Consider the following 25,464-nt stretch of genomic DNA (forward strand, 5'->3'; position numbering starts at 1 on the left):
GCGCCGTGCTCGTCATGTCGAAGGCTCGAAGCAATGGCTGTGCCGGTGCCGGCCGAGATGCTCAGCAGGCATGCGTCGATGATCCCTCTCGCTGGCGATCTTCCGCCGGATCCCGCGCTGCACGGCGTGGGGTGGGGTACCACCTATCGGACCGTACAGCAGGCCTCGTTCGTACGCTCGGCATAGGAAGATTTCCTACCGCGGCTGATGCATGAAGGTTCGAAATCTGCTCCAGTTACATCGTGGTCGAGCACTTGACCTCGAGGTCATTCAGTTGCCGGTACACGGTTATGATTGTCATGTAAAAGGGTAGAATTGCAAAGAATATAGTTCTGTTTGGGATATAAAACAATATATTGAAAGATATTTTTTGACCAAAAAAAGTTGGTCAAGGTAGCCTGGTTGCAATTTTAGTTTTGAATGATGGAATTCAGCAGAACTTTGAAGGAAATGTACTCATCATAACGACCCCTTGGAAAAACCTGCAGTAGGCTCAAACTGGAAGCGAGGAGAAAGAGGAAAAGGACTAATAATATCCTAGTGCCTAAGCTAAGCATGGAGGCCAGCTCCAACTCGAGGACAACAAACTGCCTGGATCTTTTGCTTGGCTGTCTGCCCTCGCGTGGAAGGCAAGGCAAGCAGGCAAATCTTTTTTTATAAAAAACTAGGCAGGCAAGCAAGCAGAGCAATGCTGCAGCCTGATATCAATATACTACTCCGTCCTAAAATATAATATAAAATATTTTGGTTTGTCCTATGTTCAAATTTATAGAAAAAATAATAATATTTTGAGTGTCAAATAAGAATAATCAAATCAAATATAAAATATATTTTTATAATTTATCTATTTAATGCGTTAGATGTTAATATTTTTCTCTATAAATTGATAAAATAAAATGCTTTATATTTTAGAATTGAGGGAGCATCGTCGGCGAAAATCTTCTCAACATAATGTGAACCTGACCCAATGGGCACAAAACATAATCAAAGGTCAGAGCCTCAACACACAGCAGTTTCTCATGCTGATGCATTCCAGATAAGAGAAAAATAAAAGAAGAAAAAAAAACAGATGAAGGGCATGGTCCATTGGCAATGATGGGTTTCTCGGCGAAACAGATGGTCTTTTTGGCAGGCGAAATACCCCGCATGCCGGAACATACAGTAGCAGCATCATGGCGTCTACGGTCTACCCTGTCACTATCCCCCCCCCCCCCCCCCCCCCCGGTGTCCTGGGCCACTGGCGTGTGGTGCCGCGTGTTGCTGCGGTGGTTGGATCGGTGGATGCTGCCGCAGTCGCTGTCGACGGATCCCGGCGAATTTCCGGGGATCTTGAGAGATTGTGGACATGTGACAGCAACAAATACGATGTTTCTTGCCCGCCTTGTGGACAGGGACAGCCGATCCGTAGGCAACGGCAGTTTTTGGGACAGATGTCCTGTCCATCTCTCCTCTGAATGGACACGCCTGCATCTTTTAGCTTGGCAACATGTTGATATACGCACAACAAAGAAGTGAAAAAAATCGAAATTATCTGCACAAGAGAACAAATTTTACAGTGATAGATCATAGATGGACTGATGGCTGCAGGAGCATGATAGCGCATGAAAGGCAGAGCTGAACACAACATGAGAGTACACTGCGAGGTTTCTAGGGCTATTCGTTTCTTACCCTCTAAACTTTAGACCCATCACATCAAAGAAAATCTTACTATTTAGAAGTATTAAATAAAATCTGTTTATAAAACTTTTTGCATAGGGTGCTAATTCGCGAGACAAATTTAATGAGGCTAATTAATCCATAATTTGCCACAGTGATGCTACAGTAACATCCACTAATCATGGACTAATATACCTTATTAGATTCGTCTCGCGAATTAGCACTGGGTTCTGCAATTAGTTTTATAATTAGACTTTATTTAATACTTCTAAATGATAAGATTCTCTTTGATATGACCCCTCTAAACTTTTAAGCCCCAGAAAACGAACGCACCCTTTGTTGAAGTTAGACAGTACCATGAACTACAAAAATCCACTCAGTCGATGGTTGGGGAATCGGCTCTTTACAGCAAATACAGCATTGTTCAATGATTTCAAGATTTTGGAGTACTAGTCTAGAAGGAACAGAAAGGAAAACAAAAGGGCAGACGGGGGAGGCAGATACTGCACAATCCAGCTTCCTTTCCACACAGCTAGCTAGTACAGGCCTAGAGCTACAAGGCAACAGAAAACAAAACATGATGCTGAACGCCTTCCTCAATGTGCCCTGTGGAGATCTGGGAGGAGTCCATGAATATGCTCTGGCATGAACTCGTGCCTCGTCAGGATTCCAATGCAACAATGGGAGGTCTCTGTAACGAGCAAGAAAGAAATTAGTTGCAGGCACAGGTTTGTCAAAAAAAGCATGACTAGTTATGCAACAACATGAACTCAGAAGAATGCCCAGCGCTGCCATGTTTTGATCACTGGAGCAAGACGTGGAGGGAAGGGAACTCACCTCTGGGATCTTCGGCACAACCAAGTCACCAATATGTGCGTCAATCCTATGTCCTCGAAAAGGACGGCGGCCTTTGCAAGTGTCATTTTTCTGCAGCACGAAGCCAGCTCTCACAGGTTTTCACCTTCTCTGTCATGAAGCACTTGCCTTTCAGCAAAACTTCACCGCACCGTCGCTGCAGGCAGGCGCGTCACAGGGAGAGCGAGCGGCCGCCGCCGCCGCCTGACGACCATCTGTGCAGGATCTCGCCCAGGCACAGCACGGCGTACGCCAGCAGGACGAGCTTGACGAGCAGCGGGAAGTACTGCGAGAGCTCCGCGCTCGACGAGTGCAGGATCTGCAGCCACAGCAGCAAAGCGCATGAAGCCGATCAGCGTTGCGCTAAAAAAGATTTCGCCTTCTCGACTTTCTTCTGCAGGTGCGGGCGCAGGTGCCGTACGTACCATCGCGACTCCGGCGAAATGTCCCCGCCGCCCCGATGCCGACGCGGCGCCGCCGGCGGCGTGGTGGCCGGAGGGCGGCGGCGGCGTCCTCTTGGTCGCGGCCTCGCACGGCGCGGAGCCCTTGTTGGGCCTGGCGGTGGAGCAGCTCCGGATGCGCTGCACGTCCTTGCTCTGCAGGGGCTTCACGATGAAGTCCTCGGCGCCAGCGTTCAAGCATCTGTTGTTGTCAGTAACAGAGAGTTAAGAGCTCGCTACGATCTATCGCCTGCCGGGTCGTATGGTTCCATTACACGATCAAGGGTCAAGATTCTGTATGAAATGCACAAATGAAGACGAAATCTCTGTCTGGTACCATCACCGGTCGTCCTTGAGAACTCATAATTAGAGAAATGCAGGTCCAGGACTGCAGTCACAGGATGGGCGAATTTTTACTGAACAACCATGATGATGCATTACAGACAAGATTACTGGCAAACGTTTTCAAGCAGGCATTCAGAGAGAACAGAAAGGCAGCTTTTCCTTTTTATTCAACTGCATCAACTTTGCACAAAAACTGGTACTGAAAAACGGAAGAAACTGAGAAGGACGAGTCACCTGCTGATCCGCTGGGGCTCGTTCTCTGAAGACATGACGACCACTGGTATCGGCTTCAGGAGGTTCATCGCCTGGAAAACACCCGTGAAATTTGCAGTGTGTGAGGATGAGCGCCGCAATTCAGAAAATGCAGTGGTTTGTTGCATGTCAGCATGTGTGCGTACCTTGATGGCCTTGAGAAGCTCATAGCCGGTCATGTCAGGCATGGAGTAGTCGGTGAGCACCATGTCGACGGCCTGCCCCTGCAAAAATGCCCGGTATTTTTAACCACTGTTGGATCGCCTTCAGCGCAGTGATTCCTGCTCAGCACAGAATCGCGTTGGAGTCTGTAGCACCGTCCCTACTCTCCCATCCGGTGCTGAGCTTTTGCAGGACATGAAGGCGAGATGTCACTGGGGCACTGACCCAGACATGCTTCCCCGAATGCAGCACTAACACTATCTTAATCATGACATTTTTTACTATATATTAGAGCGGTGGTGCTACACTAGACAGCTTTTTCTCAGGCTGCTGTGAGACGGCCCCTTTTGGACGCCATGAAAAGTGGTGACCATGTGCTTCAATATGTGTGTGTGTGTGAGAGAGAGAAGTGGAGAACAGAAGCCGTCACGCGTATGGTACGGCGCGCCACCAGGCGCTCGCTCAGTGTGTGGTGCGGTGTAAACTGTAAACCAGCACGGCATGCCAGGTCTGCCTGCTGCTAGTCACAGCAAGGTTGAATTCGTCTTGGCATCAGCTAGCGAGAGAAGCATGCATGATCCCGAAACTGGTTGTGATGAGAGCAGGGGTCTTTACCTTGCCGTCCATGAGGTTGAGGCCGAGGAACTCCATGGCCTTCTTCGCGCTGTCGACGGCGATCACTGGAACAAAATCGGAGCTAGTCAGACCCCAGCAGCAGCGTCAACAAGATAATTCCATCGACTCTGTACTCTGCAATCAGAGCCAGGAAAGAGCAAGAAACTAGTAGAGTGCTACTGTGAGGAGGTTCGTGCTGACCGTGGAAGGAGCCGGCGCAGGAGCTGCTGCTGAGCAGGAGCTGCGCCACCCGGCGGTCGACGGGGGAGTCGTCGACCACCAGCACCCTCGTCACCCCCTCCGCCGCCTCCGCTCTTCCAACCTCCATGTCACTCTCTTCCTCTGTCGCAGTGTCCTCCTCTTTCTCTCTACAATCTGAGCAGCGGCAGCAGCGGCGCAAGCTTCTAGTCGTGGTAGAGGAAGAGGACTGCCGGGTGCTCCTCTTATAAGCTTGACGCCGCACCACGCCACCAGGGAATGAGACGGTGAGGAAGAAGACTAGAGGAGGGAGCGTGCGGGCCCCACTCCCGGGGGAACTGGATCCTCTGACACACAAGTCACCGTGACGTTCCCCCACCGACAACGGGGCCCACAGGCGCGAGCCCACATGTCGGCGACGGAACGTCTCGCGCGGCGCGGGGAGGGAAAGTGCCTTTTGCTCTAGATTTTGCTGTCGGGGAATCTCCCCAGTCCACGCTCCCCTCCCTCCTCCGGTTCTTTTTTCCTCCGCGCTTTTCTCTCTCTCAAATCTTTTCTTTGAAAATACCATTTTCTAAAATCTCCGAGACCCTTTTCCTGGATCGCCCAACAAACAGAAAAATCATGCGTCGAAAAGAAAGTTTCGCTTCTGATTAATCTTAGCCGTTGACGTTGCTGGAAAGGGCCATTTCGATTTCGAGTGACTGATGAAGCGGGGCGATCGATGTGATTCGGTTCGCCGCAGCGGCGATCCTGACATTTTGTTTTCTTGAGGGCTGCTAGATATGGTGGGGTTAGAAAAAGGCAGCACGTGGATCCGATCCTTCATTGCTTCCTTTTGGTTTGTCCCGGCGCCACGACTTGCAACGCGTAACGAACGACGACGATGCAAGCATGGCCGGGGCCAAACGGGGGACGGGGAAAGGAGTAGCACCTTTTTTTGATAAGCATCATTAGCAGTGATTGTGGTATTTTCTGTTCGAGGCACACTCCGGGCGCAAATGCTTGCACACACACACGCAACTTGGTACTTCGTTTTCCCCCTTTATTTACATGTACTAGGAAATATGAATAGCTCCGCTCTCAAAAGCTTTTATGCAAGTACCTAGGCTCGAGTCCCACCACACATGTTGATTTGCTGATGAGTATTTCAAGAAGACTAACTTGAGGTGGCACAACAAAGTAACTTCCTTTGTTATACCCTGTAGACACAGGTTGGTGTATAAGCACTTCTTCGATCTAGTGTAACTGACTATATATGTTGATGTATTTGATGATGCAATGAACAGGCTGAGGTTTTGTTTGGATCCTAGTGCGGGCGTCTAGCCTCTGTCCTGCAGGTATCTACTCCTAGAATAAGTCTTCCAATCGCAGATGCAGTCGCTTCTCGACCCTGGTCGGTGGCGAGCCTATAGCCTTCGACCTCGCCGCCCTAACCTTCTCCTCGCCCCTGCTGCCGGCCGCCGCCCACCGGTGGTCCAACCCCGCGCCGGCCGGTGGCGCTCCCGCGCCGTATCGCCGCCGACGCCGACCTCCTCCTCTAAGGCCAACGGTCATTGGAAAGCCTGGCAACCTCAAACTCTAACCCCCGCCACATCGACCACCACCCCCACCACATCGACCTCGCCCCCCAACCTCCCACCATTTGCCGGCGGCCGCTTCACCCCCTCCCCCCTACCCTAACCATCTCGAGCTCAGAAGGAAGACAAACAGTGCTTGTGGGTCCACCTGCAGCGATGAGGTATCTCCTTGTGCGATAGATCGGCGGCCAGCAGCACCGTGCCATGAATAGATTTCCCCCCTGTCCTTCTACCTCCATTGCTGCTGCATGCATCCATTCATCCGTCTGCGACGGTGTATCCAATGCGCTGCCCGCTGAATCGGACCACGTTACGCTAGCTAGATTTGCTGACACGCACGCGAGTGAGTTTACTCGGCGATACGCTAGCTAGATTTGCTGGCAGCAGGTACGAAGCAGGGGGGGAGAAAGAGAGAGGCGCTCGCTCTGTACGTGAATGGTGGAGCTTCTTCATTCAACCAAAACTTGTTTGAATGAACAGCACGACCGAATCGTTTGCCCCCTGTTCTTTTCGCAAGTCGATGGCTAGAGTCGTACGACGTACAAATGGATCGTGTATCTGAATACGAACGTGACCGATCGCTCAGCACAGCACTGCCCCCAAGATTTTGCCGCGTAGACGTACGGGGCCGGCCCTGGTCGTCGTCGCAGGCCGGCGGTACGAGCGAGCAGCCAGGCAGCCTCGTCGCAGCCCTGACACCGTCTTATCGAGTTTCGTGTGGATAATGACTGGTTATCCTTCCGGTGCATTGCAATGCAAGTCTGTGAAGCGTAGCTGCCGCTGCTGCTTGTTCTTCCGCCTCCTGAAAAAAAAAAATTGGTGGAAGTAGAGGACGAACGGAGATCGATCGATTGCTTGTACGGCTGTACCAATGTACCACCGCAATTCACAAGGCACGGTACCCCGTGTCCTCTGAAAAAAAAACAGGCACTGCCGTAGGCGCTTTGAGTTTTCTAATTAAATTCGTAGTAAAATTTATATATCTAGACATAGCGTACGTTTTGGTGCATAGCATGGCGAAATTTATGAATTTAGAAAAACTAAAATACCTTACGTGATCGATGGACAAGTGACCAGTGGATAGTGTCTTTTCCATCTTCCGAAAAGAAAGCTAGTATCTCATCGCATCTCAAAACAACCGTTAAACTGGATTTCCAAGCCACTGTTAGCCGGCCTCGAGTTAAGAGGCCTCCTAGCTCATGCGGGCATGCATTGCATGCCGACACTCGGTTCGCATATTGGCTTGCATTCAGTGCCTTTTGGCTTTGCCTCATGTCCGCCTACACTCATATGCAAGAGGGGGAAAGAAAAAGGTCATCTAGGCCTTTCTACTGCTTCTGCTCCCCAAAAGACGATGCCCTGAGATACACTGACACAGCATCGATGCCACATGCTCACGCCAGGCCTGCTATCAAAGCCGCGCAGTCATCACAGGGCCTGGAAAGCTTTGAGACCTCGCCAGCCATCACTGACCGGCCGGCCCTCCTTTCGAATTTGACCGGAGTTTCTTTTCTCTTTTTTGATGATGGGCCAAGGGGTTGTTTGGAAGAACTGGTGAGTAGTGAGTGGCCCTGCACTGCAGCCGCGGCGAGGAGATCGGGGGCGTCTGGCCTGGCCCGGGTGTCGTCGTCATCAGGGGTAGGGGCCGGGCTGGGCTTAAACGCCGGGAGATCTCGGCAAGATCCTCGATGGATCGAATAATGGAGCTGCTGGTGGCCGGGCGTCACTGTCCGGGCAGGGAGCTGAGCCCCACGACGCGCGGAGACACGTCGACGACGGTCGTCACGGATCGGATGGATCTGTCCGTTCGTTCGCATGCAGTTGATGGCCAGCCAGCCACTCAGGTAGGTCTCCTGGTCACGTGGCGAGGTTAAGCTCCAGCATGGCCCCTTCTGGTCAGCTCGTGCTCGTGCTCGTGCTGGTCGGTCTTCTTTTACGAGTAGCTAGGGAAACGTATTGCCTACTGCTATATACTGACGCTAGCTCTCGGCCTACCTTGCCTTTACTGTCACCTGCACATGCGCAGTGAACGATCTTGGTAGTCAGACGATACGGTCAGCAAGGAGCAGAAAAAAAAACCAGTACGTGTACGATGGTAGCACGCAGAACTAGCTACTCCTCTCCTGCCACGCCGCCAACAACCTGGCTGGACGCCGTGCCGGGGGCGCGCGGGCGAAGCCGCATTGAAGGGCCGTAAACGGGGGTGGGCCTCAGCCCCCGGGATCCGGGGCTCCTGCGCTGCGCTGCTTGCTTGGGGTCCGTCCGGGATCCCGATCGCGAGGAGGATCCGGCGATCCGTGGACAGCAGGCGCCACACCAGGCCGATGGCTGCTAGGCCCGGCGCGGCGCTGCAGGACTTGGAGTCCGCCGAGATCTCACTGGCAGGTGGGCAGTTTCTATCCGTGTCTTTTGAGGGATCCCGGATCCCCATGACCAGCGGCACGGTCGAGCTCGCCCTCCCGGCGGCGGCGGCGGGGGGCCTCGATCGCGGGGTGGTGCAAGCGCGACGGGGGGGGCCGTCGGATCGCGGGCAGGATACGGGGTCCGGCGGGGGATCGATGGCAGGACCGCCGCCGCAGGAGCAGGAGGAAACGCGGCGGCTTTCAAACAGCCTCCGTCAAGAGAAATTAAAACTCGTACGGCGGCGGCAGGCCTTATTTTGTGCTACCACTGCTTCCTCCCTCGGCTAAAAGCAATATTTTTGGCGAGCGAGCGCCGGGACGCACCGGCGACGAACGAGCGCTGCGGTCTACTAGCGGCGCACGAGCACAACGAATTAGTAGTTGGCAGCGTGTGCGTAGACAATAACTGATGGTGCATGTTGATTAGACGTCTCCTGTTTCTCATGTCTATAAATTTTCATTTCTCGTGTCGAGCTTTTGTGTGCACTTTTCACTTCCCATTCGGGACAACGGGTGCGTAGGAGATAAAATTGGCGGGGATTACTTCAACAAAAAAAAATATTTTCCCTTATATCATGGTGATTATTTAAGAAAGAAACTCACAAATGAACATGTGGTATTTTTTTTTCCTTTGTAATTGGAAGTGAAAGACTGACTCCCAACTTTACACTCCAAATTCAATAAACTCTACTAACATGTTTCAAATATTATACTATAAAATGATCCAAAAAACTTTGAACTCCATACCTCTACTCAAAATTTATGAACTTTCTACTAGCACATTATAAACTTTGTACACCTAGTTTCAAAACTTTGCAACTCCAAACTTTTCACTCCCGTGTCTAGGAATTTTGTACTAGCACATTAAAAACTTTGCACTCCAATATACAAAACTTTATAAATCACATAACTTTTCACTATTTTTTCTTCCAATGAATCGAAAACTTCATATAAATAACAGCTCTAGGCACTTTGTAACAGCCCATCTCAAACTTTGTGCTCTGTAGGTCCAAAACTTTATAAGCACATGTTAAAAACTTTTAACTAATTTTTATTTAAGGGTGAATCAAAAACTTCATATATAGTGCTTAAATACATATATACGTCTCTAACTTTAAAATCATAAATGTTATAAACTATAAATCCATAATTCTAGACTTGAAAACATATATTCAAAGCATTTTGAAACTAAACTTTTTCGCATCCAATAGTCTTATAGTCATGTAGGGTTATATCTGTCGTACAACACTAAAAAAGTAAAACAAATACTGTAATTGCTTTTTATGATTCGGAGCAATATTGTAAAATATACGTTTTGCAAATAAAAACATGCCGCTTCATAAAAAGTTGGGTTTCAGTGGAAGAATTTTCACCGTTTTTTAAAAGGAATTGTACTACTCGTTGGGACTCGTAGTGTTTCCTAGATTTCTAGCTAGGGTACTAGATTTCTAGCAAGTAGTGTTTGGTTGCTACTTCCTAGTTCCTACAACTAGGCTAGGTGGTCAGCTCTGAGACAAGAAACCGCAAGGATCTTTTGCTCACCTGCCTGCCCTCGCGTGAAAGGCAAGGCAATGCAATACAAAAGGATTGTGTGTTGCCTCCCATATCAACATACTATCAATATCATCATCAACAAAAATCTTTTTCGCGGAGTAGCTGCGGACATGCTCGTGTAGGATGTGTAGGAGCTCATTGGGCAGCAGTCTCAGGCTCTCAGCATGATGGCCTAGTCCTGTTTGCGCACATGGGCTGTAACCCTGCAACTGAACCAGCAGCCATCAGCCCATAAACAAAGGCACAATGACAATGGATACAGAGCAAACCAAATCAAAGCCCAAAAAGTCAGTGCAGACACAGAATTTCCATCCAATAATTAAAACCTACTCCCGCCATCTCATAAAAAGTGCAATCCTATGTTTAAAAAAAAATCCTACAAAGAGCGCAAATCTCTAGACTGGATCTCAACAACCTACCTACCTAATTAAGCGATCAAATTTGATTTGCATACCAAAACTAACCACATGTAGCAAACAAATAAGGGCATTTGAGTCTTTTCACGCCACCACTATTGTATCTACGAATAATTAGAATTGCACTCTTCATGGGATGGAGGGAATACTACTTAAGCCGATAAAGAGTTTGTTGAATTAAATTTCTTGGTGCAACCGGCATGCTGTGCAAGATGCAACCCGCACAGAAAACACCAAAAAAGGCCATGGCTGGTCCATGGTCTCAATAAAAAAAGGGCATTTTGGGCAGCTGAGACGCCACATGCCAGAATATACAGGGGCAGCATCATGGCGCCCACCTGTCACTGTCCTCAGGACCCATTCTGTTCGTGTCCAGGGCCACTGGCATGTGGGGCCGCGTGATGCTTTGGTAGTTGATAGATACTGTAGGTGCCACCGGGGGCCGCTGTGGAAGGATCCCGGCAAATTTCCGGGGATCTCCAGAGATCGGAGACGTGATAGCAACAAGTACGATGCCGTCCCTCGCCGGCATGTCGACAGCCGACCCGTTTGCTCTACATGCAACAACATTTTCGTGGCAGATAGGGTTTTCTTTAACAAGCCACAAATTAAGGTTTGAACTTTAGCCAATTCTCTTCAAGTACTTGTAACTCTGGAGATCAACATGCCAGTTAACATGCACAACACAGTACTTAAAACTCCGAATTATCTGCACAAAAAAGACTAACAGAAATTGACAGTTGTTAGGGCAGAACTAAGCGCCCTCTGCTCCGTGCAGGAGCGTGAGAAGCAGGGCCGGGCCAGATGGGTGTGCTGCCTGCACGACGGAACAGGCTCCCACGCCCAGCACTTTTGCATGATTTCAGTTTAGCTTAGCACATGCTTCCTGCTAAAAAACAAACCAGGTATGGTAATTTTACTATCTCTACTGAATTCTTATCTACCCCCTCCGGACCGATTTCTAAGACGCACGGAGAAGAATCCCATACCAAAACAAGATAAACTCAAGCATTAACTTTCATCGTTTCCACACCTCATTCATTTTGCATGCCCATGCAGGCATGCAGTGCGACTCCATTTTCCACACTACTATCTTGCCAGGTTACTGTTGTAAATCTACAAGATGATGGGCTGCAAAAATCCATTCAATTGCTGATGTGAGGGATCAGCTCTTTACAACGAATACAATATTATTCCACAGTTTTAAGATTTTGGAGTACTCCGTAAAAAATACAAAAGGGCAAACAAAATGCCAGGTGGGGGCACCAAATATTGCGCAAGGCAGCTTTCTCTGCATACAGCTAAGCTACAAGGCAAGAAATAGCAAACAAACATATACTGAATGCTTCCTTAGTGTGACTTGTGGAGGTTCGGGAACACCCCGTGAATGTGCTCCGGCATGAAATCGTGCCTCGTCAGGATCCCAACGATAGGTGGTCTCTGCAATGAAACAAAATAGAAATTAGTTACCGGCGTTAAGTTTGACGAAAAAATTCGACGGGTTGTGCTACAGCATGGACTCAAATGTCAGGCCCCTTCCAAATTTTTGGCAGTCAAGAGTGAAGCGTGGAGAAAGAGAGCTCACCCCTGGGGTCTTCGGCACAACCAACAGGTGTCTCAATCCTAGTGCCCGGAAAAGGACTGCAGCCTTCGCAAGTGACATGGTCTCAACCACCGTGTACGGTGAGGTATTTGTAATTGGATGGAGATCAACATACATATCCATTTCCTCGTCTGTGAAATCCAGGTCCTCGATCTTCAAACCTTTTCCAGACCCAGCCTTGGCAAAATCAAAGGCACCAAACTTTTTTAGCACGAAGCTACCGCTGGTTTTCACCTTATCTTTCATGAAGCCCTTGCCTTTCAGCAGGACCAGCAGATGGGACCTAAGCACGAGTCCAACGAGCTCTGGAGCCTCTGATAGGGGTGGCTCATCCACCACTGGAAATCCATTGTGGCCTGTGATCCTCAACGCCTGAACAATGTTCCCCACTCTCTCAACGCCTGAAAAGGAGATCAGTGGCCCGGATACAACATCACCAGCAACCAAGTGCCTCATGTAGGGTTCGGCATGAGCCTCCAGGAATGGCATGCCTTTCATCACTATGATCTGGTCATAAACTCCTTTGTTGAAGCTGTCGGCTATAGTCTTCGATATCAGAAGAACGAGCATGACCAACGGGAGCATAAGGAGGTCATTTGTGAGCTCCAGAAGTATCACACAAACTGAGACGGTCATCCTCATTGTTCCACCGAGGAAAGATGCCGCACCGAGAAGTGCAAAGAGTCCAGGATCAAGGTCTGATATTGGACCAAGAAGCGTCCCCACTATGCGCCCATATGTAGCCCCAGCAAGTATAACAGGGATGAAAAGACCAGATGGGACAGCAATACCGTATGTCACAAGACCAAGGCAGTAAATGGCAGTGAAGAAGACAAACAGAGTGGACATGTGGAATTCTTTCTCGGTGCCACTGCTGAACAGATTGCGGATGGCATCGTCATTTGTGTTGAAGAAAAGTGATGCAAGACCGTTGTAGTGACCTGGTGGGCACTGAAAATTCTTATAATTCCCAGAGCGTCCAATGGTGGGGCATTGCTCCATGGCATCAGCTGGGCACGGAGTGCATGGAGCGAGCCAAGGGAGCCCATAGGAGCATGCTGATGTGATAATCGATATTGTGATTGTAAGAAGGATCTTGTATGGAGCACCTTTCCTGCAGGCAGACAACCAGTGGGAATAATGTAAATGACATTGCATCTTGAAGGAAAATTTGAGAGCGTAAACTAAATGCACACGATGGATTCCATACTCATTGATAAAACTGTAGGCGCGGAGAATCCTATCCAAGAGAAAGTTGAACAAGCCTCCAAATACCCCTCCGATGATCCCAAGAACAATAATTGCAATGATATCTTGGGTACTGTAAGTAGGTATCGTTGCGCTAAGATCAAACATAATCAACCCTCCTTGACCAAAGAGACCACATTTTCCACTACGGCAGAACCCGATCAGGCCCCTCAATACAACAGCAACAACAGCAGTTGTAAAGAATGTTCTCCACAGGAGAGCACTTCGCCACCTGAAAAATGGAGGAGAGAGCCCTTTAGCCATGGGCAAAAGCTGGATAAGAAAATGCAGCAAAATAATGTCCACATCACCCATCTACTGCAGTTGCAATCAGATTCGTCCATTCTCAAACAGTTCTCCAGTCAGTGTACTAACCCAATGTAAACTATGATGATTCCTACCTACAAGATGTGCCAATATGGTGGAAGTCATATCTCTATGGGATACAGCTACTGCAATTGTGATCAAGATCTGCATTTTTTTGCTTGGTCCTTGGTGATGAGGTTCTTATAAATCCAAGGGCATATGGCAAGATTATAGTGCCTCCTAAAATATGAGTTAACAATTGCAACGAGAGAAAAGAGATTATACCAAGATGCTGCTTCCTCAAGAGCAAAGAGCACACCGCCAACAGGTGCACGGAATGCTGCTGCAACTCCAGCAGCAGACCCACAAGTAATCAAATCCCGCCTATCTCTATCGTTCTTAAAATATCTGAGCCAGTTACATGTAAGATGGTACTTGCGTGACCCCCCTTGACCAAGCAAGTTTGCAATGCATGCTCCTGTATGTACCATCGGACCTTCCTTTCCAAGTACAAAACCAGCTGAAACTCCAAGTATTGAACCAAATATCTGCAGAGATATAGAAGTTTTTCAGAGCTTGTTCTACTCTAACAACAATTAGACAAACATGTGCTCATGACTCATGATAGAACTAGTACGTGTCAGCCACAAACACAATGATTCTGAACATTATCGGTCATAAACACTATAAGCTGTACTAAATTCTAATGGAAAATTTCGGCCTATAAGCATAACGAATTGTTAACTATCCAAAGTAACAGACTCCCTTTGGCAACACATATCTAAAGAAATACTAACAACGACACTCTTTTGAATTTGTTGTAGCTCAAGGTAGTATGGCTGCTCTCCAAGCAAAACATAGTTTGCCTGTCGATTCAGCTTCATAATGGCCTAGTAGTCCTTGAATGGGAATTTTACAACATTTTTCAAGGGTGCTTCATGAGCTGTAATGCAAATGATAGAAAATAGTAATTCAAGTTAGCTCTAAAAGTTAATATAGGAAAGAAATGGTCGGAGAGTAAGAAATCAAACATAAACGATCGAAGAGTAAGAAATAAAAAATTGTTTCCCTGTAAAAAAAATCTCCAACATGGCTGCATGTATTTCATGCTGAGCTGGACTTTACCTTCACAAAGAGTGTACTAGGAGCTAGTATAGCGTAAGCATCAATTCCGTTAAGGTATGCTTTAACTTCAGGGATACCAGACCCAGCAGCAGCAGGAGCTATGTAAGCGCAGATTGCTGCAGCACTGGCTGCCAAGACTAAATTGCAGCCTCCATATGCCAGAAAGGCTGTGAAGTACCTGCACTGGAAGCAACAAACCATTTACGCTTCACATTATTTAATTGAACCCCTTCTTTGTTATTAATATAAATCTGGCAAATATCTTGCCAGTTTTATGTTTCAAAAAACATTATTTAATTGATGTAAGCCAGATAAACCTTATGCAAGTTGGTCTCTGTGTTTTACACTGAATTGATGACAGGTTATGTAGAGCAGCTGGGGGAACCAACTAACTTTTTTCAGCGAATCAAACTAACTTCTAGTAAATTGTAAAATGCAAAAGCACCAGAGTGAAGCTTTACCTCTTCTTGAGCATTAGATCACCTGTGAGCAACAGTTTGAACCCAGCAATGTTTTCAACCGCAAGGTTGTTGAAGAAGCCAACAAGTCCCGTACACAAGCCAATGAGAAGAACTAAAGACCATTTCAGAACAATATACTGGAATATTTGCTTCTTCTTTCTTGATCTCCAATCTTGCTTGATAAGGTCGTTTTCCACAATTCTAAAACATGCAATTGAAGAATTCTAGACCGTAAGTAATAATCTTGCTAAAGTTTACAGAATTTTTTTTAGGAATCTACAGTCTGCAATTTACTTTTGCCAGTTTTAAACCAACTGATGAACTTTAGCAGTCGACATCTTCTAAATTTATTAGCAGATATCCTACTTATGCATGCTGCAGCCCGATTTAAAAGCATATAAGTTCATTACTACTAATTCATACCGGATACCACAAGATTGAAACGTGTTGTTGGTGTGTGTTCTCATATATTTCAAAAGCCACTGGAGCAGTGCACGGTTCAGACCCCAAATAGTTAGTTTATTTCTTCTTCTACACCCCCATACTTTATACTAAGTGTTCATTAAAATATAATATATGCATAATGTGAACTATGGAAGATCCTGCAATGGACGACTTAAAATTCGATGAATTTACCGATAAGCCTCCCTCGACCCTATTCAGTAATACCATCAGCACAAAAAGAACATAATAAACACTATATTGTCATCATGGCTGTATGAATTCTTTAGAAACTTCAACGGAGAAAAGGCCGCATCCGTGATCACACTTTCTTGAAACAATATTTATCAGTTTCTCGTCTTCCCAACGCATCACAAGATCCTAGCTTTCTTCTAGTGGTCGTTCCAAACAATAAACTAATAACAACCATCCCTCGTCAAGATCACCACCATGGTCCTTGAAACACTAAAGATCACACTTTTTTCTCGAATTGGAATCAATCTGCAAAGCTCTCGAGGAGCCGAGAATATGAACGGAGGGGGATACAGACTACAGAGAGTAGAGTGTTTGCGGGGGTAATGAACGTACTCATAGTCGAGGCTCTCGATGGGGCAGACGTTGGCCCCGACGATGGCGATCTGGGAGGTAGTGTTCGTGGTGCGCTTCCGCAGCAGCGGCTCCCGCGGGCCGTCGTCGTCGTACCGCAGCAGCGCCTCCGACGCCGTGTGCGCGCCGCGCCATGCGGCGTCCGTGCTCTCGATGTCGTAGTTGAAGCTGCCGCGCCGCTCCGGCTGCGCCGGCGGCGATTGGTGGGAGGGCGGCAAGTGGTGGCCGTCCATTACTGCGTGGGTGGCGGCGTCGCTGAAGCTGCCTCAGTGACTCTTCCTTCTCCTGCGCCTCTGGCTGCACTACGTGAGGTGCAGAGGAAACCAAAATGGTCAGGAAATAAATTAGACGAAAAAAAGAAAATGGGAAATGGAACCATGTTGAATTGTTTGAGCACAGATTACCCTTGACTTAGCAGTGAAGAATTACTTGTTTTTTCTAAAAAAAACCCCCTGCCTAGTTTTGTGGTGGTTTGGATCAAATCATCAGGATTCAATCCAAATCCAAATTGAATCATCAGTGTAGAGCAAATCTAATTTGACATAACCTTTCTGAATTCTTGGAGTCGTGTTGGTCTGCATTTCTAACTCTAGCTCTAGTACCTAGGAATCTAAACACAGGTGGATCAGCATAAAAGTTTTGTGGCGAACTGCTTCAGAGTTTCAGAACCCCAGAGGGCCCTCCTTGTCCCGAGACCGGTGCAGAAGAATCAGGAAAGTGGGAGCAAAGCGATGCGGCAACGCGACAATCAGAGCGCACTGTGCGGGGTCGACCCCGGCCTACCACCTGCCGCCACTTGTCACAGCCAGTCCACCGACCGGCGTGGAATTTCGCTTCCGGTGGTCGCGAAGCGGAGGGAGGGAGTTGATGCCTCATTCCATTGCCTGGCTGCGACTGCGAGAAGAGCCGTGAGCTTTCGCGTGCCCCACATGAAGATGACCCCCGGGTAGCAACATGAAGATGACCCCCGGGTAGCCATGCTCCCCTGTCCTTATCACCTTCATCTATTGGCCACACATTCCGACCAGAATTTTTTCCCCCTCCAGGTGTTCTCCGGAAAGTGAGAAACAAAACAGAATGATTGACGCCTCCGGACCATCGTCGCCGGCGGAAATAGTGCCTGGTTTGGTGGGAGTGGGGCAGGGAGAGCCGCCGCCGCCGCCGTTTCTGCAGGCTCCTGATCGGGAAACGCTTGGGGCGGCACAGAGATGTACTAGTACAGTGCAGGCTCCATGACCCCCGTGCCATTAAGCCGACCCCGCCTAGCGTTCACGTGCCTTGTCGTGATGCCAGCGCCCAGCGGCCGCAGTAATCAGCGTGGTTTCCGTTCGAGATGGATGATGGAAAGAGCAGTGACGCTGACGCGCACGACTCACCTGAGAATCAGTTTCGCTCGACGCAGAAACCTGCTTGCTACCCTGATATTCCTCCTCACTCCGCTTCTTGCCAAGGCAAAAGGCAAATTGCTTTGGTCCAGCGCCACTACATTTACCGAGCAACAACTGGACCAATTCCTTCGTTGATTCTAGCCCAAATCACCAGCGGCTTTCCGGCGCCGGCAGCACACTCTCGTCCACCAAATAAAAAAAATGATTCGAAACGCAAGCCCGGCACTCCGCAACCACTCCCCGTCCAATTCCGATGATCCGGACCACGTGTAAAGTCAATGCAATTCCTCCCGCTCCCACGGCACAAATAATCCGAGAGCCCACATGGCGCGGCGGCAGGCTCGTCCGGCAGCCATTTCCCTGCCTGATCCTGATCCTGATCCTGACCCCGATTCCACTTGGCATTTCGATTGGTAATAAATAGATTTGCTTGGCCTCTCGGAAAGGGGTTGTCAATTCCAGCTGATCTTCTACTTCCTTCCCACAAGTGGACTAGAAGACAAGAGGGGAGGGCTGCCGCGGGGAAAAGGGCACCTCCTAGTTGGTTCCAGAGATTGTTTATTTATCACGCTCGATGCCCGACCACGTGCTCATCCTCTTCCCTCCCTCCCTCCCTCTCTACGGGTTTCGGGTGTGATCAGTCAGATACTCGGATCAGAACGTGCATGATCCCTTGTCCTTTCCCTAGTGCCATTGGAGTGTCCGTGCCCCTCACGTTTCTGCACCAACTCACGTGAACGCCATGAGGCGAAGGGAAATCAACCCAACCCAGTTAATTAGCTGCTCAGCAAATCAACATTTCACTAACTACTTCCTTGATGACGATGGCGATACACAGTGCTAAACTGCCAACCAGCTTGGCCTATATGCGGCCTGTCTGCTGGCAACGATCTAAACCGCAGGAAATGGAAGGGGACGGGACGTACTGCACTCAAAATCTGGCTACCTTATCACTTGATTTTTTTTCATCAGGTTAGAAATTCACTAATCCATTCCACAGCTGAACATCTAGTTGAGCGCCTTCCCACTTATATATTCCACCGCCCTAGTTAAGGTCAACTACTCTACAGCATGGTCTGAGTCCTGGAAAGGAAAATTGAAATTGGTTGCGATCCTGCCGCTACAGGAACAGAACATGATCCTCTGCAGTATCGGCAAAGAGAGAGAGAGAAAAAAAATGCGAGCCGAAACAAGCGCGCAGCGGCTCGGAGCGGTGATTTCGAACGATGGAGCAGCGGGGGTTGGGCGCGCACCTTAGCAGCAGCGATCCCGGCTCGACGGACGAACTGGTCCGGCCGCCACGAGCATGGAAGGAGGCCGAGGGATCAGCCAACCGCCCGGCCCCGGCCGCGCGCTCCCGGGCGGCTCCTCGCTCCCCGCGAGCGAGCGATCGAGATCCTCGCGTCAGCGGAGACTTCCCCGATCGATCCGGGAGCTCCACCCGCTCGCTTGGCCCTCTCCCCGCTCCTCCGGTCGGGCCCGTGCGGCGCCTCGTGACCGGGGCGCAAACCGCCTGGCCGGGTGGGTGGAGAAGCTTCCAAAGAGAAAGGAAGGGGAGAGGGAGAGGAGGAGGAGTGGTTCGAGAGACGGGGGAGGGCGCACGCCTCCCTCGCTTTATAAATGAGACGACCCCCCCTCCATCTCGAGCAAGGCGGGTGGGCCTCTCGCCTCGGGGGGCCGCTGGGCTGGACCGGACGGCGGGGTACGCGCCCAGGCCCACCTGCCAGCGTGCTAGTGATGACGACGTCCAGTCCGGACGGGGGGACACGTGGGGCGCGCCGGTGACCTTGCCAAGCGGACGGCAGAGCCGTGACAGCAACTGCAGGCCAGCTGGTTTCTCTTCTTCTTGTCCAGCGCTTCTTATCCCCACAAATGGTAAGGATAAAAAAAAACACGCTTCTTTTATCGGGTTATTTTTATTTGCGGCTGGCTGGCTGGATACCTCGGTGAGCTAGATCAAAGACGATCGTGCACTCGATCGCCCCTGTGCTGGCCAGCCGACCCCATCCGATCCTTAGGCGAGGGGCATCATCCGACGTGCATCATGTGATCCTGATGCAACGCGCGGCGGCGTGCATCCCGGGGAGGCTGCAACTGTCCTAGCTGGCCCTGACAGCGACCAATGTACCGTAGCATGTGTGGATGTTCAATTTTGCCTCTCTAACGAGGTAATCCCAGGCGAACCAATCACTGCAGAGCATACCGGATACCAACACGCGAGGGGGCGATGCAGAGCAATCGACGCATGTTTCAGAACAAGAGCAGAGCTACACACAGTTAAACAATAAATGTCGCTGCTCCGTTGCACTTGCATATATATACGATTCTTCCTTCACACGCTGTTCATATATATATATATATATATATATATATATGAGAGAGAGAGGGGGACGGCTAACTAATAATGATGATATTTCGGTGTATCTACTCATGCTTACAGCTACTCTTACACGTGTATCTCAGATGTAGAACGTATCTCAGATGTAGAACGTAGGACAGCTGTATATTTCGGTGTCGGCCCTTCCGCGGATCCAACATCGGGTCCTTGTCTTCTCTTTCCCCTTGCACGAGATCCGTCGATCAAGCACCTGAGTCGATCTACACGGCGTGTGATGTGGCTTTCCGTTGACCGCAGTCGCTAGCTAGGGCCCATTCCGCTGCCGCCATTGGCCCAATACGGGATCTTCACTACTCACGAGAAGGGAACCCTCCTAATTTCGATAATTTAGTGCATTCTGATTCAGCCTATGTAGATGCTTAAGTTTTGCTCTAAGATAAGTTATGTTATCGAGGTTGAGTCGATGCGCTACAGCGGTTATTGATTAGAGTTTTTCTGATCATTGTTTGTAATCTTCATGGCGGAGTTAGAACGCAAATCAAGAGGGGATCATGAAGGGCAATGTATTATTACTAATCTGTTGCTTAACGTGCTTATTTTTTAATTTCCAAGTATTGGTTAGTGGCTAGCTGATGGATCTTGCAATTGGCAAAGGGGATCCATGACCCTCTTTGACCTACATGTAGCTTCGCCAGTGTTCATTGGTCCTTTAATCACCCAGGATCCTTATCAATGGGGACGCATATGCTTGTTCTTGGAGTATCTCGTGGCACTCCGTCTGTTGTGGTCTCACACAACAGCATCACTACCATTTATTTTAAAACAATCTTCGTTGAGTTTTTGAAATGTTGCATCTATTTGCAAATTGGTGGGAGCTGCTAGTCATCCCGTGGGGGCGTTTTGGTTGATCAGGGCCACTAGCCTCACAATAGTGATTTCTTTTTTTTGAGAAAGACACCAAAATTGTGTCTCATATCTGATTCGTATCGACGAAAATAATTGGAGGTATAAAAGGACAACTTGACATAAATGACATGAAGAAAATAAAATTACATCAAAGAGTTCTCTGGCCATCTTTTTAGTTCGATTGTTCGTCGTCCACCGGAGCTTAAAAAATGCATTGGAAATGCAGCAAAGGAAAGGGACACCTGCAAACGCCATCACCGCACAAAGCTTTAAAGACTGTAAAAACCACTCGCTGCTTACAACGAGATCTAGCAACCACTGAAAGAACATCGGCAGGGGGAACACCCCAAACAACGCAGGCTTGCAATCCTTCACCACCAAAACAGAGGTTTAAAGAATTCGGATCTTGTCGCAGAACAAATCGAAAGAAGAGGTTGAAGTCGCCATAATAAAAGATAGCCAACTGCATCTCCTGATTGACACACCAACTGCAAAGATCTGGAGAGAACCTTCCATATCTGGCAGAACCAACTCTCACTGGCCCTTCGTCGGCGCCGGATCAGCCCTTGTCGAGGTAGGGAGAGGCCGGAGAGATCTTATTCTACAGCGTCATCGTCGCCACCACCACGCCGATGTCGCTAGAGAACCAAACTTGAAAGAAAACTAAAAGACTGGATCTATGAAGAGGACGGATCCTCGTTTCTCCGCATACCGGCTAGGCCATCGGAAGGATAGAGGAGGGGGACCGAGAGGGCGGCGACGAGAGGGTTTGGCGGCGGTGGCTGTTGCGGCGTAAGAAAAAACAGTTTGTGCCGTTGGTCTTAGGTTGACAGCAAATACTATTACCGGTTCGGGAAAAAATTCTTCTGAGAAAGGAGGCGCTTGGGTTGAGATTCATGTGGTGCATGCAGATGGCAAGACGGTTGCTTATGCTCCGATTCATCATAGATTTAGGTATGTGTTTTAATGAAGTGAACTTTTTAGAGTAGTGTATCTTGTGGGATATCTCGAGTCTTTGGATAGAAGGATTGTTGTGTGTCTATGGTATTCTAGGTTGTCTTATCCAAAGCACCGTGTATAGAAGGTACTAACAGATTAAACACGAAAAATCTCCAAAGTTTTTCTAATGCATTTTCTTTTTTTCGGGTTTATTCATATAATCTAAGGAGAACAATAGTTTATGTTTAACATAACTCTCTCCCATTCGGTTATAAAAAAAAAACAGCTACACCAATCTCACTCCATTATCCGAGACCGTGCCCGCGCCACTGCCGGCATGTGGCCGTGCTCCGCAGGGCCGCCTCGATCGCGCGGCGCGCGCAGATGCATGGTAAGGGCAAGCGGAACAGGCTGCCCGGATGCATGGTGCGCCACTGCACATGGGCCCGTCCGTAGATGCAGCTGCACCACCCCCGACGCCTGCAGGCGATCCCAGATCGGGAGATCGGCACATGGAGACGGCCATGTGACCCCCAAGATGCGCGTACGTACTGCTGTACTAGGATCCGACTAGCTGCTTTGACCAGCTTGCAGTTGCAAGTAAACGTGCGTAGGTTGATCCTCCGGCTGTTGGCATCTGCCGCCAGGACCCGAGAGTACAACATCAACCTGGCACTGCATCCTACTCATGTTCTTTATTTGTTTTTTTTTGTTTTTTTCCCTTTCAGCCGGAGCTTTTGGAAGGCAGGAGAACGAAGCTGGCATCGAGCACGCTTCACCACTGGACGGTGCGAAGTTGTTACCGAGAGTTTCGGTGAAATTGTTGGAGAAAGAAAAATGATGCACGAGGTGCCACGTGTCTCCGTGGTTGTGATCGTGCGTTTCTTCTTGAGCAACCAAAGCCCACAAGATGTTTCGAGGCGCCATCAAGGCCCAAGCTATTACTACTAGGCTTTTCGTGGGCCCGGATCAGCTTCGGACGTGGTTAGCACCCGGCTAGCGCTCCGAACAGACACCGGGTTTTATTATACAGGCACCACCGTATTTAGTCCCGTACCGGAAACTAACCACCAAGGGGGCGGACGCGCTGGCCATACATGCAACTCATGGTGCAGCGTTGAAACATACTTACCTGGACGGGGTCTATGGGCGATCAAAGAGGCTTGTGACCTGGACCAATGGCCTGCATTGCACTTGGCAGGCACGCTGGTCTACCATCTCCCCGGGCGGGAGAGTGGACGTCATAATTTGTGGAAGAGGGGGTACGGCGCGGTCCCTACCCATACAATTCAAGTTTCAAAATTTGTTGAAACATTTGTTATATGCAAGTACAAATACAAAATGTAGTATTTAGAATTTGTTGGAAGTTTGATATTGCTGATTATTTGTTCCCTCGGTTTTTGGGTTCAAGTCGAGCAGGTATCCCACACCATGGAGGATCTGAGGATCTCAATTCCAAGTTTGAATTCACCAAAGATGCAAACAATCATCTGCAGAACATTGCCTGGATCTGGATGTGTACGGCTTCGGTTCAGCACAACAAGATATTTGGTGATGTTGTTGTGTTTGACACCACACCACTCATCGGTTATCTGCACTCGACATGGCCCTTGGAATATGAGTTGGATCGAACAATTATGGAATGCCTTGCCTCCTTGCTTGCGTGCTTCTGAGCGGAGAGAACCAGGAACATTTTGCATGGGCATTTCAGGAAAAAGTTCAGGGTGAAAACTCAAATGTTCCTCACTGGAACTGTTCTCTTTGGCAGCATTTCCTGCTGGCAGGCATTTCTCAACTTCATGAATAGGAAAGCTCCTCAGACGGTTGTCAAAACGTGTGTCTCAAGGAAGCAATTGAAAAGGAACTTCCTAGCACAAAGCATGCCCTCTGCATATGGCTACTTGCAGCCAGGTTGTCATATTGGTTTAATGCAAATCTTGGGGAGTGTTACTACAACGACTGGAAAAATGAATTCGATAGGGTGTATAACATGGACAACACAGCGGCCTTTGATCTTGGGTGGAATGATATGGCGGTTTGATCTAACCATCAGCTACTCTCTATTTACTGTAATGAAAGCGACTCTTGCATTTGTGCCATTTTGGAGTGAAGTTTTTGTGCCATGTGGCTTTTAGCCGTAAGAACCTTCTGGAAAAACATACATCGCACAAGCCGTCTTAGCTCAGTCGGTAGAGCGCACGGCTTTTAACCGTGTGGTCGTGGGTTCGAATCCCACAGACGGCGCCTTGTCCTTTTTTATTTAGTTTTACGTTATTTTTTTCCAGACAATTTCACTACCGCAGCATTTAGCACGGGTACCCTTTTTAAGCCGTTGGTACATTCTCTCTCTCTTGATGATTGGGCAGTGCATTACAAGTCAACGGACACAATAAGATGCTCCATAAATTCGTTTAGCTATTTTTTTTCTTCTTGACCGTTTTTTATTTTGTTTTACTTATCTGTAAATTTTAATTTTTGCCGGATTTGAGTTGAGATGTACTAGTATTGATTTCTGTTGGGAAAGACCAAAAGGCACCTGCAGGCTGCAGAGCAGGAGAAAAAGCTTTATCTTTTTGAAATAAAAGGAAAACTTATGCATGGTGTTTCCTCGCGAAAGAGGAACAGATAGTCCCAATAAAAATGCAATCTGAAGCCTGTTACAGACTAACCGTGCGTACTTCAATAAACTGAACACCAGTGAAGGAAGTTTCCAGCGCAAAATACGATTCACAATGAGAAATTAAAATAAATCGTAGCATGAACACAATCTTCGTCTAATAAATCCTAACAAATCGCGACCAGCTGACTACTCTACCAGAGGAAGCGAAGCATCGACCGCCGCCGCCGCCGCCAATCCGGCGATGCACCGGGGGCTTGACTTGAACCCGACGACCGGGAACGACTTGGTGATGGGCCCGATGTGGACGGTGACCTCGCCGCCGGCCACCTCGACGCCGGTGATGGGCAGCCAGGCGAACAGGACGCGCACGCGCACGCCCTCGAGCCCCGCGACCGCCCCGTGGGACACGGTGCCGGAGAGCTTGATGTCGTAGCCGACGCGGTAGCCCCCCACCTCGACCACGCAGCCGTCGTCGAGGAAGAGCTCGAAGGTGCCGTCGTTGTGGAGGAGGTACCGCCGGGCGGTCTCCGGGAGGAGCGCGCGCGGGAGGCCGAACCGGTCCATCAGCTCCGGCACGGTCGGCGGTTGGTACGGCGCCGCGGCCGAGGTGGAGGCGGCGGGGCCGAGCATCAGCAGGAGGAGGAGGAGGGCGGAGGCTGCGGCAGCCATCGCCATGTTGACCAATTGGAGTTGTGGTGGTTCTTGGTTTTGGGCGTTGCCTCTTGGAAGGATGGGAAAGGTCAGGACAGCTCTTTTACCAGTTGGGTTTAGAAGTGGGAATAAAGATGAGGAATATTCTATTAGGTTGAAAGAAGAGTGAGACATGCAATGTACTACTCCAGATATTTTTTTTAAAGATCAATACTCCATCGGTTCTAGACCGATGAAAAGGAGAACTAATCGAGGTCCCGATCCTGAATATAAACTTTTAAACATAAGTAATTACTTTTGAATATGAGCCTAACAGCACCAGATTATATCAGAAAACTTGCATAGTAACAAAGTAAT

General features: G+C 48.9%; 3 protein-coding genes and 2 non-coding genes across 8 annotated transcripts; 2 read left to right on the forward strand and 3 right to left on the reverse strand.

Moving 5' to 3' along the window:
- Positions 1-1,892: 1,892 nt before the first annotated feature.
- LOC112899015 (two-component response regulator ORR1-like) lies at positions 1,893-4,788 on the reverse strand. Its single transcript, XM_025967348.1, has 7 exons — positions 4,527-4,788; positions 4,326-4,390; positions 3,695-3,772; positions 3,531-3,601; positions 2,937-3,153; positions 2,494-2,830; positions 1,893-2,347 (listed from the first exon to the last, which is right to left on the reverse strand). Exons 1-6 carry the CDS (start codon positions 4,651-4,653, stop codon positions 2,684-2,686), a joined length of 705 nt encoding a protein of 234 aa, XP_025823133.1. The 5' UTR covers positions 4,654-4,788; the 3' UTR covers positions 1,893-2,347; positions 2,494-2,683.
- A 6,804-nt stretch (positions 4,789-11,592) lies between these two features.
- LOC112899294 (chloride channel protein CLC-c-like) lies at positions 11,593-19,230 on the reverse strand. Of its 4 annotated transcripts, none has more exons than XM_025967708.1 (8): positions 18,907-19,230; positions 16,248-16,562; positions 15,219-15,419; positions 14,758-14,935; positions 13,918-14,180; positions 13,289-13,558; positions 12,061-13,192; positions 11,593-11,915 (listed from the first exon to the last, which is right to left on the reverse strand). In XM_025967708.1, the coding sequence occupies exons 2-8, from the start codon at positions 16,496-16,498 to the stop codon at positions 11,826-11,828; spliced, it is 2,385 nt and encodes a 794-aa protein (XP_025823493.1). In that variant the 5' UTR covers positions 16,499-16,562; positions 18,907-19,230; the 3' UTR covers positions 11,593-11,825. The 4 variants fall into 4 exon arrangements, with proteins under 4 accessions (XP_025823493.1, XP_025823494.1, XP_025823495.1 ...); XM_025967709.1 differs by having other exon boundaries at positions 16,248-16,567; XM_025967710.1 differs by lacking the exon at positions 18,907-19,230 and adding an exon at positions 16,670-16,690.
- Positions 19,231-22,960: 3,730 nt separating this feature from the next.
- LOC112901769 lies at positions 22,961-23,116 on the forward strand. Its single transcript, XR_003230357.1, has one exon. It is a non-coding gene; the product is annotated as a U1 spliceosomal RNA (small nuclear RNA).
- An 891-nt stretch (positions 23,117-24,007) lies between these two features.
- Positions 24,008-24,080, forward strand: TRNAK-UUU. The gene has a single exon. It is a non-coding gene; the product is annotated as a tRNA-Lys (tRNA).
- Positions 24,081-24,415: 335 nt separating this feature from the next.
- On the reverse strand, positions 24,416-25,237 carry LOC112900992. Its single transcript, XM_025969791.1, has one exon. The coding sequence runs from the start codon at positions 25,129-25,131 to the stop codon at positions 24,643-24,645; it is 489 nt and encodes a 162-aa protein (XP_025825576.1). The 5' UTR covers positions 25,132-25,237; the 3' UTR covers positions 24,416-24,642.
- Positions 25,238-25,464: the final 227 nt, after the last annotated feature.

The sequence above is a fragment of the Panicum hallii genome, chromosome 7, assembly GCF_002211085.1.
Source record: "Panicum hallii strain FIL2 chromosome 7, PHallii_v3.1, whole genome shotgun sequence".
In the NCBI taxonomy this organism is placed as follows: domain Eukaryota; kingdom Viridiplantae; phylum Streptophyta; class Magnoliopsida; order Poales; family Poaceae; genus Panicum; species Panicum hallii.